This window comes from Oculina patagonica, chromosome 14, assembly GCF_052425735.1.
Source record: "Oculina patagonica isolate OP01 chromosome 14, crgOcupat, whole genome shotgun sequence".
In the NCBI taxonomy this organism is placed as follows: domain Eukaryota; kingdom Metazoa; phylum Cnidaria; class Anthozoa; order Scleractinia; family Oculinidae; genus Oculina; species Oculina patagonica.
Genome location: NC_135771.1, coordinates 608,630 through 628,516, shown reverse-complemented (window position 1 = coordinate 628,516; position 19,887 = coordinate 608,630). Strand labels below are relative to the sequence as shown.

The following is a 19,887-nucleotide window of genomic DNA, read 5'->3' as shown; positions in this document are numbered from 1 at the left end:
CAGATTTATTACCCCCCACAACGTTGGCCCATAACTTTGCGATAAGGATTACACAGACCCACCTTAGGTGAACCGCTCCGTGGTTCCTTGTAAAACTGAAAAGTGACTCCATCATCACCGTACTGCAACCTGTATTGGTTCACCCACTGGTTGTACTCATTCCTTCCCTGAGTCGCTACACGTGTTACTATCGTATACCCACCAAGATCCACCTGAAGCCATTGATTCAGGTCATTTTTACGAGCTGACCAACTTCCAGCCTTCCAGCTTTGCCTTTCAACTTTTTTAAAATGCAATCTAGCCTGCCTTGCAGCATGATTGTCATCCCATTGTGAAGAAGCAGTTATTTGAGCATCAGAGATTGCTCCACTATCCATTCCAAGAGGTGCTTCACAACCTGAATTTGGTTTAGTAGCAGGAATTATGTAGAGTCAAAGCTCTATGAAAACTCGTAGGAATTACATCTTTTCAAGGGAAGGGGGAGGTTATAATATCAAATGATCAATAAGCCAGCGCACGTAAACAAAATGTAAACTGTTCAACGGTACCTTTTTTGTCTCTTTTCTTTTCTCGACAAATAAAGAAATTATCAAAATTTAATGCAATACGACGTCTTTGCATAACAATGAGCTGTTCGACAATGAACAGTGATACACGACGTGGCCTTTTGTGGCTGGCGATGCTAAAGAAAATAAGTAGTGGATATCAAACTTATTGGTTCACAATTCCATCAGAATACATCACTTGTAAAATACCTGGACAACCGTAGATTTCTATCCTTATCGATATGTGATTATGCCAGTCTACCGGCGTTAGTCGGATGAAGCGTGTCGTGATTGGTGGGCTCAGTTTATTGTACACAACACTATCACTGTCTTGATTGCCATTAAACACCTTGTAAATTAAAAAGAGAAAAGCAAGCAAAATAGTAGCTGGGCGTTTGACATTTTTGAACAAATGAAATGAATTGTGATTTGCAGATAACTGTTGCATGCAGATTGTCGAAATAAAAACCACAGGAAACAAAGATAAGAGTGCAGTCAGGACTATAAACAACCACAGCATATACAATATGACACTGATTTATAGATATGCCCTGTTGTTATCTACCGACGAGAATTGTAGGGTCGTAGATTTATTATATACTCTGGATGATAAGCAACTTTCTCTTCTTGGCCATGGTGTTCTGCCTTCGTGAATTCACTAAGTATAACTTGATCAGTGAAGTTGCTTAACAACATGATGACGTTTTGTGATTGGCCATGAGAATAAGAACCCGTAGAGACTGCTGGAATACGTCTTCGAAAATGTGGCAACAAAATCGATAGAACATCAGCCTTGATAGAATAATACCAATGTGTATACCTTCGTTGATGCCTCTCCTGGCTGTTTGTAAACCTGGAAAGTCATTCCGTCATTACTGTACTGCAATCTGTATTTGGTCACCCACTGGTCATATGCATAGCTCCCTTGAGTCGCCACACGTGTCACTCGGGTGTAACTACCAAAATCCACTTGAAGCCATTGATTGAGATCATTTCTGAGAGCTGACCAGCCTCCAGCCTTGGATCCATCGCCCTTAAAATGTAATCTGGCCTGTATTGCGGTATGGTTGCCATCTTGTTGTGAAGACGCGCTGATTTGGTCATCGGAGATTGCTCCAAAGGCCATTCCAAGAGGTGCTATGCAACCTGAGTTTGATCAACGAGAAAAGTGAATTTTGTGCGGGAGAAGGCTTTTGGCAAAGTACCGTGCTCTATATCTTAGGTTCACTTGCTTAGTTAGTATATTGCAGACTGAAGAGCCATATCATATGGATATACTGCAATAAACTCGTCGCGACTGAAATGATCTTTTTAATAACTTAAAAATGGGGCGTTTTTCGAAATATTGGATACCCTTGACAACATAAATAGATAATTCATCACAACAGAGCGAGGCAACTTTGGCGGAATAGCTAAGGCGTATAATTTGTTTAGACAGATTTGTCTTGTCTCATCAAGTGGAACGTTGGTGAACAGCGAACTTACATCAAAAGAGCACATAAAATCGTTGTTGTGGTCGTCAGTCTTGGCCCATTCAGCAAAACTAAAAGAGTCCTTGACTGTAAACTGGTTGATAAGACCTACAACTACAACAACGATTTTATGTGCTCTTTTGATGTAAGTTCGCTGTTCAACAACGTTCCACTTGATGAGATAATACAAATCTGTCTAGACACATTATACGTCTTAGCCAATTCGCCAAAGTTGCCTCGCTCTGTTTTGAAGGATTTGTTAATGTTTGCCACTAAGAGGAGTCATTTTGTGTTAGATAATTCATCATTACGAATACCTGGACATCCATAGATTTCTATCCTCATTGATATGTGACTGTGCCACTCAACAGGACTTAGTCGAATATAACGTGTTGTGATTGGCGGGTTCAGTGTGTTGTATGCAACTGTGTCGGCGTCCTGACTTCCAATAAATACCTAAACATAGCATACCAACAAGTTTCTCAATAACGTCTGCGTAAGAGTAACATAAACAAACAAAGGTCCGTCCACTATGCACCTGTCGAAAATATCACTTCGCCTGGCTTCTCAAAAGTGGAATACCACTTTTCGCGCTATTACGTTTGCGAAATCTTTAACATGTTAATGGAATTTGTCTTAACGATTTCAATCCAGTTAATTTATTTTTCCAAGTGGTACATTTAAAATAGTAACTCCGCATAAATATGGAAGAGGTGCCCTACTAGTCATATCATCATTATCATCATCATCATCATCATCATCATTATAATGTTGATAACTAATGAGTATACCTTAGCAGCATTATTGCCTGGCTCCTCCAAAAAGTGAAAGCTATCTCCATCATCACTGTACTGCAATTTGTATTTGGTCACCCACTCATTGTACCCATTCCTCCCCTGAGTCGCTACACGTGACACGCGCGTGTAACTTCGAAGATCAACCTGAAGCCATTGGTTAAGATCATTTCTGAGAGCTGACCAACTTCCCCACTTGCGTCCATCTGCTTTGGAGTGCAGCCTCGCCTGCTTCGCGGAATGAGTGTTATCCAGTTGAGAAGAGGCGCTTATTTGTGTATCTGAGATTGCGTCATTCTCCATACCAAGAGGGGAAATGCAACCTAAATTAATTGAAAACAATATACTTGTTATGTAAACGCTGTTAAGTTGTTAATACATGTTACAATTCAATTTGCATTTATCTTTTCTTTTATGGGTCTAGAGTCCACTGCGTAATTAACCTGCAAATATTTGACTGCAAATAATGGGTTAATCGTTCACATGAAGTTCTTTTCATTCATTCAAATGAAGTTTTTTTCATTCGCAGTACTGTCCACCTCTGTGAGCAAAAGGACAGATCAAATACAGCGCGTGCTTCCCATTATATCTCAAAAGCTGCGGAGACTGAGCGTTGATCATAGTTAACGGACGAAAGGTGCAATAGAGTTCTCTAACTCTTAACGAGCGTGGGCCAAAAGAGAGAAATCTCTCGACGACTCTCAATAAAAAAAAATCAGTGCAGAGAACTTGAGAGTTCCACGCCAAACGGAGAGTGTTTAAAATCTTGACAACTCATTGCTTTCGTTTGGTCAGGGCTTCATTTTCCATTTTCCGAGAAAAGGTGTGCAGACAAATTTATTTGCTAAATTATTATAAATACCTGGACAACCGTAAAGCTCTACCCTCATCGAAATGTGATTGTTCCATTCCACTGGCAATAGCCGAATGTAACGTGCTGTGATTGGCGGAATCAATTTATTGTACACCACAGTGTCACTGTCTTGATTTCCATCAAAAACCTAAATATAATATTGTTAGTCATGCAACTAAGTCAGCGTATCTTTTGCAGGGAAGGTGTCAGTATCTTAGTAGTTGTTTGTAAGCAGTTTTTCTTTTGTGAGGTGCAATAAAAAGAATCAAATAGTGTTTTCAAACAATAACTGAGTATTTTTCGTTCCCTTGCACTCCGTCCGTTTTTTCGTTCCATCTTTACGTTGCACTTTACAATCCGTTTTACGTTCTGTTTTTATGTTCCGCTGTTTTGCGTTTCATGGTTTGTTGTCTTGACCTTCTGTTTTGTTTTGCGTCCCGTTTTTACCTTCTGTTTTGCGTCGGGCTTTTGTGATCAGTTATGTGTTACGATTTTCCTTTCCGTTTTTGGCGGTTGGTTTCTCAGTGTCTCCCGTTTGTTGTTCTGTCTGCAGTTTGCCGCTGCAGTCTCTTGACCAATCAGGTTATTGAAGTCCTTAAAAGCGACTGTACCTTAGCTGAGCTGTTAGCTGCTTCCTTGTACAAATATAAGGTGACTCCGTCATCACTGTACTGCAACCTGTATTTAGTCACCCACTCGTTGTATGCATTCCTTCCTTGAGTTGCTATACGTGTCACTCGGGTGTAACTAGCAAGATCCACCTGAAGCCATTGGTTGAGATTATTTCTGAGAGCTGACCAACCTCCACGCATGTATCCACTAACTGTGAAATGCAACCTGGCCTGTCTTGCAGAGTGGTTGTCGTCCAGTTGTGAAGAAGCGCTTATCTGAGCATTTGAGATTGCCTTGCTTTCCATGCCAAGAGGTCCTATGCAAGCTACATTGAAGGAATCATAATCAAAATGCAGGTTTCATATAAAAGTTCATAAAATGAGGCCTATTCGCGCTTATTTATCAAGTGACCTCGCTTAAGAACCATTGCATTCAAATCCTCACTTCTTGCTGCTGATACAGAAACATCAGAAGTGGACCACATTTTGGCAGATTTTGGTTTATGACAACAACAGTCGAAAAAAGTACCACAAAATACCTGGACAACCGTAGATCTCTATCCTCATTGATATGTGATTGTGCCAGTTTACTGGTCTTATCCGGATGTAGAGTGCTGTGATTGGCGGGCTTAGATTGTTCCGTACAATGGTATTACTGTCTTGATTTCCAGCAAACACCTACACATAACATAAACCATTGAGAACATTTCAAAACGTGTAGGACTGGGATTCCAGGGGAGACTCTACAACAGAGAAGTCTTCCTTTAATTGTAAGCTTAAATTGCCTTATTTGGTACAACCAAACGTGTTTATTTCAAATGCCCACAGCTGATGCCGTGTTACTTCTTGACATAGATCGTGGATATAACTGTATTTATGACAACACGTTCAAAAAGTGTACACGTAAAAGGTCTTCGATGGAACAGTCTCTATCTCTGTTGAAATTCGTGATCGTTTGGAACTGAAACCTTATTCGTTGCCTGAATGGAATGTGTTCGTCCTTGAATTTAGCTCAGCAAATACGTTTTTAGGATAGTTTACACGAGCAATTTTTTATGTGGCAGTTTTTGTGACAGTTATTATTAGCTCGTGTTAAAGAGGAAAATCGGCCAATTTTTATGTGACAAATATATTTGCTCAGAAGCTTGCATGTTAGCTTTTATGTGTCAAATAAAAATTTTCCACAAACGAAAAATTGCTCATGTGTACGACTCGTCACATAAGATGTGGCAAATATTGGGTCAGCATACCGTATGTAGTCCCCAATCTCCCAATTTCCCACTCGAAGACGCTCTTAGGGGAAGCTCTATGATGTGATGAAACAAAGCCAAAATTTGATCTTGTATTGAAGACATCCATTCCATTTCGCACAGAAGACTCAAGTATTGACACTTGGGATGTTCATAAAAAGTTTGTTCTTCATAAAGGTTTCGTTATATTGTGTTACAGACTAAGTTAGCTGCTGAGAAGCTATTGCCGACATACCTTCGCCACTTTATCACCAGGTTGCTTGTAAAACTGGAAGATCATTTCATTATCATCACTGTACTGCAGTTTGTACTTGGTCACCCACTGGTCGTACCCATTCCTTCCTTGAGTCGCTACACGAGTCACTCGGGTGTAGCTACCAAAATCCACCTGGAGGTATTGATTAAGATCATTTCTAAGAGCTGACCAGCCTCCAGCCTTGGTTTCATCTCCTTTAAAATTCAACCTGGCTTGAACTGCTGAGTGGTTGCCATCTTTTTGTGAAGACGCGGTTATTTGTGCATCTGTGATTGCTCCATCTTCCATACCAAGCGGTCCAGCGCATCCTGGATTAGTTAAAATAAAATGTAAATATGTCAGAGGAACAGAGTTCCGTGAAATAGTTTTAAGAGAATGACCTTAGTTTGCAGATGAAATTTTCAACATGACAAGAGCATGGGACAAGGAAAAAATCTGAGTCCCCGACGGGAATCGAACTAATTTACCATCTTTATTATTTACTACAAACTTGATGATTTCCACATTGCTGATCCAAGCAATATACAGACGCGTGTCACATATCAAACCTAGTAAATGGCCCAGCTCACCACGAGTTTCTCGTAGCTCAGTTGGTTAGAGTGCCGAATCGGTAGCGAGAAAGGCCATGGGTTCGATTCCCGTCAGGGACTCAGATTTTTTCTTTGTCCCATGCTCGTGTCATGTTGAAAATTTCATCTTCATTATTTATAACCAAGCTTAAAATTTACCATCTTTTTTTATTTACTAAGACCTTAGTTTGTCTGAAAGATGCAGATTTGTCTATATCTGCGGTGAGATGACAAGTATGACGGGATATGATCTGCAGGTTTTGTTTCTGTCCCATGAGCGACAGAGAGTTAGTCCATTGATGTTTATTAGCCGTCTTATCTGAGATAAAGAGTGACGAATCACGAGGATTCGCCTGCATCCGTTTTTATTCTGGAGAAAGCCCTGTTGTATAGTGACCAGTGTTCGATTTAGACAGCTTTTAAAACGAGTTATGACAGAAGAGACATACAGTGATGAACTTCGCTTTTCAATCCTTCGTTTTGTTTGTTGGTGCTAGCGTGATCTACACAGTAGTTTCCAGAACATGTAATATGTTAAATATAAAATTAGCATAGTGGCTCAATCTGATTGGTTGGTCAACCTCGATGGAATGCCCTCGTAGCGTGCGTAGGTCATACCAAAGGAGTAAGACTGCTTGTTTTCGGTTTCTATCGACTTTGCTTGCTGACTCGCCCCTCGCCAACTATGAGCTGATAGTTTAATTTAGTTTAAACGCATGTAGTCTGATTTTTAAATAACAATTAAAGAAACAATTTCAAGATACCTGGACAGCCATAGAGTTCCATTCGCATTGATATATGATTATTCCACGCCACTGGCCTTACACGGATATAGCGTGCTGTGATTGGCTGGCTCAATGCATTGTATGCGATGGTGTCGGAGTCTTGATTTCCATCAAATACCTAGACAAATAGTCGCATACAGTTGCTGATCAGTATTTTTCCCACTAGCTAAGAGAAAAGCTGACAGAGCAAAAATACCTTTGCTGAACTGTCCCCTGGTTCTTGATAAAAATGAAAAGTCACTCCATCATTACTGTACTGTAGTCTGAACTTGGTCACCCACTGGTCGAGCCCATTCCTTCCCTGGGTTGCCAAACGTGTCACTGTAGTATAACTACCAAGGTCCACCTGAAGCCATTGGTTAAGATCATTTTTACGAGATGACCAGCCTCCTCTTTGGAGTCCAGTCAATTTAGTATTCAACCTGGCACGTGCTGGGCCATGGTTATCATCCCATTGCGAAGACGCGGTTAGTTGGGCATCGGAGATTGCTCCATTTTCCATACCAAGAGGTGCAATGCAGCCTGTAGTGATCGAACAAAGAAATTAGGCATTTTGACAATAAATGAAACTGAATGATTAGAGTGTATGTAAACTCTACGATACGGCCTTAATGACGGGCCATCTACTTTCCATAGAGTCCCCCGCATTTTGGACACCATAGTCAGCTAATTCAAATATACCAATTAAAGGGTATCACGGTATATGTTCAAAGATCCCTGGTGTCATAGCTGTTTGCAATGCAAAGCAGAGGAAATGTATTAGAGCAGGTCCATCTGTGAAAAGGGTAAAGGTCTTGAACTTGCAATGTCAGCATCCTTATCACTCGATTTCCATTGATTTTAGCAAATTAATAATGAGTACAGTTCGCTAGTTGTCAGACCAAGACTTGTTGCACATTGCTCTTTCACAGACTGTTTTTCATTGTTCGTTTAAAAAATTGTCGTTCGTAATTCGTCTTAATCTTCCTCGTTCCTTACCAACCTTTTTTTACTTTCGGTCTGTTTTTAACTTTGTTGGTATCTTTTCCAACAAGGAATCTGTTATTTTGCGGTTTCCATAATTTTCATGGAATTTGAAAGTTACTTTGTACAACAGAAAAATTAATTAAAATTTTGCAATGAAGCAACTTTTATAATTGGTGTGTCCCCAGTAACGCATATTCACAGCACTTTTCTTTTCACGTTTTTGTTTTATCTTGGAAATCACTGAAAATTACCTTGACAACCGTAGATCTCTAATCTCATTGCGATGTAATTGTGCCATTCTACTGGCACTATCCGGATGTAACGTGCAGTGAATGACGGGTTCAAAATTTTGTAAACAACTGTGTCACTGTCGTCATTGCCATCAAACACCTTAACGTAACAAACAGGAAAGCAATCAGTTAGAGGAGTTGTTATTACAAGTGTACTCGGACACAACCCACTGTGCCACAACAGTGGTGGTCTCTTTCTCTTCCCCAGCCCCCCTCCAAATGATAATCCTCCTCCACACACGATGGTATCAAGCTTGGGAGGAGGAGGTAAGATGGATGGAGTCTTGCTTGGACCGCCCTTACTCTACAAGGAGTAAAAAAATGAGAAACAAGATTCATCATGTCTTGCAATGCAACTAAAATTTGAAGATCAGCATTTTTTTTCGTCTCCCGCCAGGTTAGGCTGAGGGCCGGAGACGACTACAGGCTTAAAAGAGTCCACGAAGATTGACGAAAACCACCCGATGTCTCACCTTGGGAGTTCAACTTCATGTTATTATCAACAAGGCATCGCAAGTTTCCATATAAAACTGTGGATTTATTCTTTTGGTCGGAAGATATTTTTAACAAAAACTTCAAAGGGAGCATACTGAAGCGAAAATATTGCTGTTTGGAAACAAAAAATTTATTGTCAACTTCGCGATGCATTTTTCTTCAACCTAGACTAGTTGGTGGCCGGATAATGCGATGATCATACCTTGGCTGAACGTTCATGCAGTTCCTGGTAAAACTTCAAAGTCACTCCGTCAGCTCTGTACTGTAATCTGTACTTGGTGACCCACTGGTCGTATCCGTCTCTTCCCTGAGTAGCCACACGCGTCGCACGAATGTAACTGCCAAGATTCACCTGAAGCCATTGGTTAAGATCACTTTTGAGAGGCGCCCACCCTCCTTGCTTGATTCCACTGATCTTCATATTCAACCTGCCTCGTTGTGGCCCAAGGTTGTCGCCTTGCTGTGAAGACGCGCTTATTTGAGTATCATAGATTGATCCACTCTCCATCCCAACAGGTGCTATGCAATCTGAGTTGAATTCACAAGCACAAAATAAGATAACCTGCGAGAACATGCATTAAAGGAGAAAGTTCAAGCATGTAAGTTAACTAAGCTAGCATCATCATAGCATCATCATAGTGTTGGTTAGACTTGACAACAACATTAATGAAATTTCTTTGTTGTTTGCGAAATGCAAACATGAGAGCCTGTATGCAGACAATGTCAGACTACATTTGACCAGATTCAATGCTTCTCTTAAGTTATATCGGAAAGAAGAATCGTTGCCAAATACCTGGACAACCAAAGAGCTCTATTCTCATTGAAATACGATTTTTCCAGTGTGTTGGTAAAACTCGGATGTAACGTGTTATGATTGGCTGTCTCAGTTTGTTGTACACAACAGTATCGCTGTCTTGATTCCCCTCGAACACCTTTAAACAACATAATGCACAAAGCGTTAATTATTTAAGTGGTGCACTAGTTTCAGTTCCTCCGCGAGATTTCTAGTAGATTAATCTATGGAAACCTGACCTATGTGGCTCCTCATGCCCTGATAAACTTCAAGTTGATAGTCAGCTAAGCGTTTCATTAACCCGCCAACGCAGCTCAACTTTTTCTTAAGAAACAGGGGTGGGGGGAAGAAACTTCCTTTGTTACACGACTCAAAAAGTGGTCATAGTGGTGCCGGGCAACCGAGCTGTGCAAAGGCTATCGAATGGTTACTAAGGGCATAGTGATTAGCTTAACAAAGTTCATTGTTTAGCTCGCATGTTTTGGTCTTGACCGTGCACAAAACACTATAGCTATAGCTATAGCTATAGCTATAGCTATTTGCATTTTGATTGCTCCTTTCAACTTTGCCGGACATCAAAACAATAAACGGTGATAACGGTGACCAGTCTGGCAAAAGTAAGGCTTGCGAGTTATACTAATTAAAAATAACTTCAATGATTCTGAAGTTATGAAATGAGTATAAGAAATTCATATATTTGTACTGCGGATAATTTTAAGTAAATAAAAATACGTTTATTTAAATAAAAATTAAAAAAAAAGCCAAAAAAATTAGGTTAAGGGGAACAACCCAACCCTCCAAAAGAGCTTTTCAACCTAATGTTTTTCAGGCTTTCTTTTCTCAACTGCTTAAGTTGAGTACATTACTGCGATGATCTTTCATTTGCTTAGATTTTGAAATTATTTACCATTTTTTGGTTGTTAAATTTCAACCGTGACAAATTTTTCTCTTGTTATTCCACGCCGCCAAAACATTCTCAGAGACGTGAAACATCAGGTGAGAGATCTGGCTAAAAATGCCAAAAACATCTCAGCGGCGTAAAACATCAAACGCAAACACCGCCACTATTCGCATTTCACACGCACACAGACATTAATATTTAAATCGTTCTGAGAAAACAAAACTTTTATTTGGCGTCTTTCTTAGCAACGGCTTGATTAACATGGACTCGCACCATTTCCAGGCACTGCTATGTCTTCAAAGACAAGTGCCGACTCCCCCCCTCCGCCCTGTTAAGAAACAAAACACTGTTTAATTTGCAATTGTGTATTTTTCGAGTGCTATTTATATCATATTCCACCACAACTTTGTTTAAAAACATTTAAACGGTACTTGCGTTAACGTGCAGATACCTTTGCTGAACTATCACCAACATCCTTGCAAAATTGGAAGGTGACTCCATCATCGCTGTACTGCAGCCTGTATTTGGTCACCCACTCATCGTATGCATTTCTTCCTTGCGTCGCCACACGTGTCACTCGGGTGTAACTACCAAGATCAACCTGAAGCCATTGGTAAAGATTATTACTAAGAGCTGACCAGCCTCCAGCCTTGTTTCCATCTGCTTTGAAATGCAACCTGGCCTGTACTGCCGAGTAGTTGCTTCCCAGTTGTGAAGAGGCGCGTAACTGGTCATCAGATATTGATTTACTTTCCATGCCAAGAGGTGCTATACAACCTGTAGTAGAAGTATAAAGAAGAACGTTAACTGACCGAATGTCAATATTACCAAGTCTTTTACAACAGCTGGGCTTTCAGAAAATGAATGAGCAACAACACCGTTGCCGAACTTTCTCCAACACAGTTGTAAAAATCTTTAGAAAAACGTACTAGATCACCATCACTTCCCATAAAGGTTTTGGCTCATCTTCGAGTTCCTCCTCCTCCTCCTCCTCCTCCTCCTCCTCCTCCTTCTCTTTCGCCATCCTTCGTCAAAATTGAACTTCAACTGAAACAAGGCATTCCAAAGCACGTTTTCTAGCTGCTATCAAACCCGTAAAGTCCGCTAGTGTTGGACAAGCTTGTTGATGAGAATGTTTATCCTTTTACGTCTTTGTAACATTCCATAAAAATTAACCGTAACTACCTGGACAACCGTAAATCTCTATCCTCATTGAAACATGAATGTGCCACTGTACAGGAAATATCCGGATATAGCGTGTTGTGATTGGCTGGCTTAGTCTATTGTAAACAACAGTGCCACGGTCTTGATTTCCAGTGAACACCTTAAAATTAAAACAGAGAAAAGAAAGACAATTCTTAGGCCTCAGTTGGAGTTGGAAAGCGACACGAAATTACATTTCAACATTTGCAAGGCCCTGGAGACAAGTTGTACAAGCTGGATACAGATAATGGAAAGACAATTTAGAAAGAAAAGCCCGAAAGCTGTGCTGTGCTCGTGTTGCGGAATAACTCTAACGGAAGTAATTTTTAATTCAGACAATTTAACACGCTAACCTGTACCAAGCAACGAATTATTATCCTTAGAAGCTTAAGGTACGTAATGGCCGAAGTAACTGTACAAGTCACAAGGGAGAATCCAACTACTTGCGACTTTATAGAATTACTTCTACTACGTTGCAGGAGTACCCGTCCGTCAGGAAAACCGTTTTATTTTTGGTCCATTTCTGAAGACACACTAAAATACGGACACTTACTTCTCCTAAAAAAAACCCTTGCGAATACCACCAAAGTTCATACGTCAGCATGACGAAATGAAGTAACGATGTCTTACGTTGTACTTACAAAAAAATAACGTATTCAGTTAATCGTGTAACTTTGGAAATCTGAGTTTACCTTAGCAGAGGTGTCGCCTGGTTCCTGATAGAAATGGAAGATGAATCCCTCATCACTATACTGTAACCTGTATCTGGTTACCCAGGACCCAGTTGACCAGCGTGAGACGCCTTGAGTTGAAACACGCGTCACTCGGGTAAAACTACCCATATCCACCTGAAGCCATTGTCTAAGATCGTCACTTCCAGCAGTCCAGCCCCAGTTATTCAACCTGGCCCCTGCTGGGGACTTGATGCTCATCTTGTTGCGACGAGGCGGTTATTTGGGCATCAGATGTCACTCCACTTTCCATGCCAATGGGTTCCATGCAACCTGAATTCAGAGAAAGAAAGCAAATAAGCTGTAAGCAATTTTCCGAACATTAGCTATCCGCTCTTAAGACTCAATTGTTAAGAAGAAGATGGATTTTACACAACGTACAAATGAAAACTCTACCGTTTCAATCATCAGAACTCAGCATGGGCCCTTTTGTTCTATGATCTGACAAATTACTATCCGGTGGGAAATTTATCGGTAAAAATCAACTACGCTGCCGACTGGTTATTGGTCAATTCAACTGGGCCCATTCATTCAAAGGGTGGTTAACGCTTTTCCTCGGAAAAATTGCCATTCAGTATATAATTGTTGACAAATTAACAAACTTTGGTATCCATTGGATAGGGATTTATCCGTTGGATAGAGCTATCTATCCTTTAAACAACCGACGCCTTAGCGGTACATATAATATAATAATACCTTGACAACCATAAAGCTCCATTCTCATTGATATATGGTTATTCCACGCCACTGGCCTCAACCGGATATAGCGTGCTGTGATTGGTGGGCTCAATTTGTTATACACAACTGTGTCACTGTCTTGATTACCCGTGAACACCTAACCATAAAGACAGCAAGGTTACTGTGAAAACAATACTTTGCATTTTAAAGCGATTCTGCGAATCAAACTCTGTATTGCGAGGATATCGCAGATGTCTATGAACATTCAAAAACAAGAGCAGGATAAAATTATTAAGAAATGCGATCCTAATAAAACCTCGAAGGATAGACCGGAACGGGAAACACTGCTATAACTGCAGCTTATTTTCGTATCTTTACGGAATACCTTTGCTGAATTGTTCCCTGCAGGGTCCTGGTAGAATTGGAAGATCACTCCATCGACGCTATACTGTAGTTTGAATTTGGTTACCCACTGTGGCCATCTGACTGAATTCCTCCCCTGAGTCGCGACACCTGTCACTGTGGTATAACTACCGATATCCACCAGAAGCCATTGATTAAGATCATTTGCACGTGATGACCATCCTCCCTGCTTGCTTCCCTGTTGTTTGAAGTGTAGCCTCGCCTGTCTTGCGGCGTGATTGACATCCCAGTGTGACGATGCCCTTATTTGGGCATCAGAGATCTCACCACTCTCCATTCCAAGAGGTGCTTTAAAAGAAGATCATGATAGTCAGTGCATTTGCTACTGTCATTACTACTCTTTACCGCTCCTGAGCGTTTGCAACCGAATCGCAAAGGCCATGAAATTGGATCCCATTGGCTCCTGATTTTTTTTCAACTCCATTAGTAGAAATACAGATACCACCACCACCACCACCACCACCACCACCACTACCACTACCACTACTACTACCACTACCACTACCACTACCACTACCACTACCACTACCACTACCACTACCACTACCACTACCACTACCACTACCACTACCACTACCACTACCACTACCACTACCACTACTACTACTGCTACCACCACCACCACCACCACCACCACGACCACGGCCACGACCACGACCACCGCTACTGTTACTACTACTACTACTTCTGACACGGTCACTGACATGTCACTGCCACTGCTACTTCTACAACTGTTACGGTTACTAATATACCATTGCTGCTATTTGTTATTCTATTGCTGACGCTGCTGCCTTCTGACCACAACCACCGCCACTGTTATAATCAAACATGTGTAATTCTGAAATTCTTACGTGATTGACGGCTTTGGAGTAGAATTCGTAAAGAGATCTCACTGGGTCCTTTGTATCTCGCGTGTTGTTCTTGTGTTATCCAATATGGCTTGTTTGATTGTGCGTAGCCAACAAGAGCAAATGAGCCTCGAAATTCTGATAGAATGGGATCCTTAGCGCCCAGTCTCTTGAGAGCAGGAAAAGCTGGTGACGCGTACTTTGACGCCTCGTCTTGAGTGGCAACTAGAACGATTTTACTGTGAGAAATAGAAATAGAATATAGAATATTAATTTCGATTAATTAACGCCCAAAAGGTTACCTTTTCACAAACATAAAACAAAATTAACAAACAATACTTACACATTTTGTTAAATTTTCCTCTAAAAATGTATGCCAAGAAATCCAAATACAACATCAAACAACGGAAACAAAATGCCTTTGTTGTACTTTCAGTAATAACTTTTTTTATTTAATACAAAGTCACTGTTTTTCCTACATTTGTATTCGATTTATTAACACCCAAACTGTTGCCTTTTCACAAAGAACAAAATCAATCAGATAATCGTAACCAATATATATTTCGTTCAATCCTTCTTTGAAAAATATATGCCAAGAAGCCTAAATATCACCATCATCATCATCATCATCATTATTATTAACAACATGATCATCAACAACAACAACACCAACAATGGAATCAACATCCATTATTGTTTCTGTACATACTTTCCATTTATGGCGTTAAGATAGTTTCCTAAAGCGACACCAACAGAACGATCTCGATGCGTGTCAAAACCTTTGGACCCCAGCACTGCTCCTGTATCAGGAAAACAAAATATCAGTACACCAGTCAGACCAAACGTCGATCTGCTACAATTCTTAGTAAGCTTAACACGCTTTAAAGAGAGTTTTTACGTGATATGAATTTATTTGCCTCCAAGTCAGATTTATTACGTACTATCTTGCAGTGCAGTTAAATGGAGGGACAACGTGTGTTGATTGCAAGAGGAATTACCGACAAGCTTTCTTCACTTTAACCCTGGGGCTGTGAAATGGCTACCAGACAGTCAAAATTACAAACCCTTGTTGTTACTGCCTTCAAAGAAATTCTAAAGGGTGTGTGCTCTTTCAACACATTTGAAAGCGGCACAAATCATAATCCGAACCTACAGTTGTCTTATAATTTCCGTGCTTACTGTCAGACAAAACTTGGCTTTTCCCATCAAGCATTTTTGCAATGACTCGCCATTGTAAATACGCAAACAGATCGCGGACGCGAATGCTATATCCGACTTGTAAAACAAACCCTGAGTTAATTGATGTTATCAGTCGGTCTCATTCTGTATTTAATAAACTATAGAACGCCTTTTGTGTACAGCCTGCACTCTTTAATACGGACACCTCCCTGTTACGGACAGTTCACTTGGTCTGAGAGAAACCAAAATTCATATAAACTCTACCTATGTAATACGACGCCGTATGCGCCTATCCCCTGTTCCTTTGGTGTCCGCATTTAATAGGTTCGACTTTAACAAAATTACAAAATGCTTATTCTGTATTGGTATTTAATTTTACAGCACATTCATGAGACCTGAATGGTGTCTTTTCACTGAATCAATAGTCAAAAAGACACCGTACGATCTACACACACGGTCCTAAGTAAATGGTCACATGAATGGTTACATCTTAAATTAGCCGTCTTTCCTATGGAACTGCCATTCAGGCCCTTGTATACGGTCAAGGCATTACAATTAGCCAAAAAAAATCTGCACAGAAAGCATGCCCACGACTTTACGTACCTGTTTTAGCATCAACAATGACAACATTATGACCCCGCTTATGAAGCGAATGATCTTTTCCATTCACGATGATGTAAGCAACACCACATGTCCCAGCGGTCATTCCTGGATCATCGCAACCTTCGCTTCGAATGTAAATGTTCAGAAAGGACGCTACAAGAAAACAAAAAAGTTACCTCAAATTTAATAAACTCTAATCATACACTATATGAAATATGAAAGCTCTCTTTACTTGACTAGAGCCGATCGCTAGATGAAATCAATACAAACCCGGTGGACGCGAAATGCTCAGAGTTATCTCTCGAGCACATACCAAATCCGAACTCCTGGCTGTACAGGATAATTATTTTAGCCTTTTTCGCAAGCTCATTTTCCTTACCTTTTCTATTACTCCTACTCGTGACATCCTTATCATTCAATGTGAATATTTGAATGTGAATACTTTATTTACCCTCGGATTGTAAAGTAGCTTATATAGCTATAATATCTCCGAGAATTCTAACATTACAACGGTACAACGGGCAAAGACCAGACCACAACATCGGGAATTCCGTGCCGTACCTACTCTTTACGATACGTGTGTGGATTCTTTAACGTCCCCTGCTGAATCTAACACTAAAGATGCAGGAGACGGGGACTACGGCTTAATATCCTCCTTTTCCGAGAAGACCTAGATTATTTAAGCAATTGCAGATGTCATTGCAAAGACAGCATATTCTCTTCAGTTATTTTAAGACCCTGAGTGTTGTTCCGGTCTGGGACTGGATCCCGAGACCTCCTAGTTCCACGCTCACCCCTCGATGAAACAATTGTTAACTCTGCCTCCCTCACTTCTTGCACTGATTTGATTGGTCAATTGAAACAGAAGTTGTAAAAGAGGTGTCAGAAATTTGTCAAAAATGGACCAAACCCTTTGCAAAGAGATAACAATACAGTGCCTCATCATCATCCGTCCTTTTAGCGCTAAGGAGCACATACGCGCACAATTTAAAAAAAAAAATTACAAATCGACTAGATGATGTGGACGCAACTGTATTAAATTTTGTGTTTAAAATATAATTACACAAAAATTTACAATTAACACTATGTTCTATAAATTTCACTTAAAAGACTACACATTAAGAATTTACTTACCAGAACAATTAACAGAATGGTAAATCGCCTGGAAACCAGGGTAAGAGCTATTCTTATCTGATTTGAATATCACAAGCAAGCTGTTTGACGAGGAATATATTCCTTCCTTGGGGGGAGGGTGACCGCCATAAAACACTCCCAACGCTTCCCCTCTGATGTCGTCTCCATCGTACACATAAACACTGTCCGTGTTGTTTTTAGCTTGTAAACTGAAGCTGGTGAACATCAAGTACACTTGATGAGATGGACTAACCGTGATCCTCCAGGAACAGTACTGATTATCCGGGTACTTTTGTGGATAGTTGGGAGAATGGAAGCCACCTCTGTCTGCATGCAGAGTTTCGTTACATCCATTGCATACTAAATGAAAGAATAGCGGTAAAAAAATACGAATTAAGAATGAGCACAAGGTAGTACCATTATATTACACTACATTGTCGGTATTACAAAACATTACAAGAAAATAATAATAAATAGCTGAATAAATAAATAAATAATATATAAATATGAAAAAATACAAGGATTTCACAGGGGTATCCTTTAATAACAAAAAAGAATGAGTACAACCTAGTTTATTTTAAGATTGGTCCGGAATTAAGATTTGCTGCATAACATTGTAGCTCATTGTAACTCCGCCAGGGTGGGACCTTTGGTCCTATCTTGCCGGTCCCAAGCCCGGATAAAGGAGGAGGGTTGGGCATAGGGTTAGCAACCCCATCCCGTAAAAAAGTTAGAGCTATATATTAAACCGAAAGGAGCTGATAACTCACCGTCTGATCATCAATACGAAAAACGAATGAAAACCCGATTTCGTAAGAATAGGAATAAAAAAAACAATCGAAATTGCCCGGTGATAAAGAGACAGTACTTCTAAGCAGTTGTCCTTCAACTGGCGTCCTTTTTTCCATTGTGTTTTCAAGATCCGGGTGTTTTGTGTTTGTTTTGGGTTTTTTGTTTTCTGGAAGCTTCGTTGCTTCATGTAGACTTGCTTACAAGTCGAGCTCACAGAACGCGAAGCGCCAAAGAGAGCGCGAAGCATGCACTGGGGTCTACTACCACACTGGAAACGTAAAGCGAACGGCTGCGAACGTCTTTGCCTCATGATCAAGCTTTTGTTTTCGAGTGCGTCGTTTTCGACACTACCAGTGAAAGTGAAACAAACTGGCATAAAGAAAAACTTCACCTCGCCTTTTGGTAAACCCAATCACCCCCACACCCACCCCTTGGTTTCTCGATTCTCCCCAGTCTGACCTTCCATCGGTTTAGAATGACACTTGAATGCCGCCGTCGAACATTTCGCGATTCATTGCGTCAGATTGGGACATGCCATCTACATCTTTCCATGCGTGCAAAAGCTTAATTCCAACGTTACAACGCTCGCTTTCTCAACTCAGGAAAGGGACTTTTAAAATTGAACCATTCGCTTATATGATCCCATATCATTCGTTGTGAAACTTTGCATGCGAGCCCAAGAGGTGAAGTGGTTTCTTCTCACGCAGTCTAAGAAGTGCGCGCCAATTTGCCCAGTTTAGTCATGGACAAGAGGATCATTGTATTAAGAATTTTCCCGTTTAGGTCTGGAAATCTGCAGGCTACATGTATCTTCTTTTCGCCCTTATTTCTTTCTTCCGAATTCTGAGATAGGAAGACAATTTGCGATAGAGCTTTTCAAGTAAAGCATTTTGAAAGGTAAAATTATTACTCTGCTGACAAAATAATAATTTGGGAAGAATAACGCGGTGCAGTCTCTTACCTGGCAATTCTAAAGCATAGAGCAGGGTAAGCAGGCTTACAGCTTTCCATTGCAGCAGCACCATCGCCTCTTCGAAGACACCCCCGGAAGGCTTAAAGAACAAAATCTTCCTCAAAGGAACAAGCAACTAAAATGGTATCCGAGTCGAGTAAATGTTATATACTGATAGACTAGATAGTCTGGATATTCAGCCAAGATACTTGATGACGTGACATGACAGCTGAGGTCAAAACGTGCGTGATAACTCCATAATGGCCCGGGCGTAATGGACACTCGCCAAGAGGAACTTCTCATACCGGACGCTTAAGGACTTCCTTTGATCTTGAAAGCAACTATTTCTGCTCTCCGTCTGTGTTTTAAAAAGTTGATCAACCAGCTGAATGCAGACTAAATCAGACTGACAAATTATTCACTGTACTTAAAATGCAGCTACACTGTACATCATAGCTTAGTATAGTATTAGTAAAGCAGTGTGTATCTGGGAAAAACACAACAGAAGAACGTATTTACTTTGGCACAGTTTATTGTAGTATTTTACCGATGAAGGCGGGGCCCGTAATTTTTCCTTTTTCCGGTCATTTTTTGTTAAAGTAATTACGTGATCTTTGATTTTTCTGAAATTTTAGCTGTTATTGAGCTCGCCATGCCGCCTAAAACAAAACCGGGAAACAGAAGACATCCGGTAAAACACAACCAGAAAAAAACAAAACAAAAATAAGATTTTGTTCACGTTCAGTTGTTCTTCCGGTTTTCTT

General features: G+C 40.5%; 1 protein-coding gene across 1 annotated transcript in view; it reads right to left on the bottom strand.

The window, feature by feature from the left end:
- LOC144637395 (uncharacterized) overlaps positions 1-19,625 on the bottom strand; it is a 58,858-nt gene extending 39,233 nt beyond the window's left edge. The window contains 25 exon segments of the mRNA XM_078496460.1: positions 63-397; positions 756-894; positions 1,366-1,691; positions 2,335-2,473; positions 2,809-3,134; positions 3,674-3,812; positions 4,276-4,601; positions 4,815-4,953; positions 5,761-6,089; positions 7,115-7,253; positions 7,332-7,657; positions 8,353-8,491; positions 9,089-9,414; positions 9,680-9,818; positions 11,032-11,357; positions 11,766-11,904; positions 12,476-12,703; positions 12,705-12,787; positions 13,211-13,349; positions 13,578-13,903; positions 14,467-14,702; positions 15,173-15,263; positions 16,246-16,398; positions 17,380-17,739; positions 19,133-19,625. Coding sequence (XP_078352586.1) covers positions 63-397; positions 756-894; positions 1,366-1,691; positions 2,335-2,473; positions 2,809-3,134; positions 3,674-3,812; positions 4,276-4,601; positions 4,815-4,953; positions 5,761-6,089; positions 7,115-7,253; positions 7,332-7,657; positions 8,353-8,491; positions 9,089-9,414; positions 9,680-9,818; positions 11,032-11,357; positions 11,766-11,904; positions 12,476-12,703; positions 12,705-12,787; positions 13,211-13,349; positions 13,578-13,903; positions 14,467-14,702; positions 15,173-15,263; positions 16,246-16,398; positions 17,380-17,739; positions 19,133-19,196 — 5,412 coding nt within the window. The 5' untranslated portion in view covers positions 19,197-19,625.
- Between the last annotated feature and the right edge of the window lie 262 nt (positions 19,626-19,887).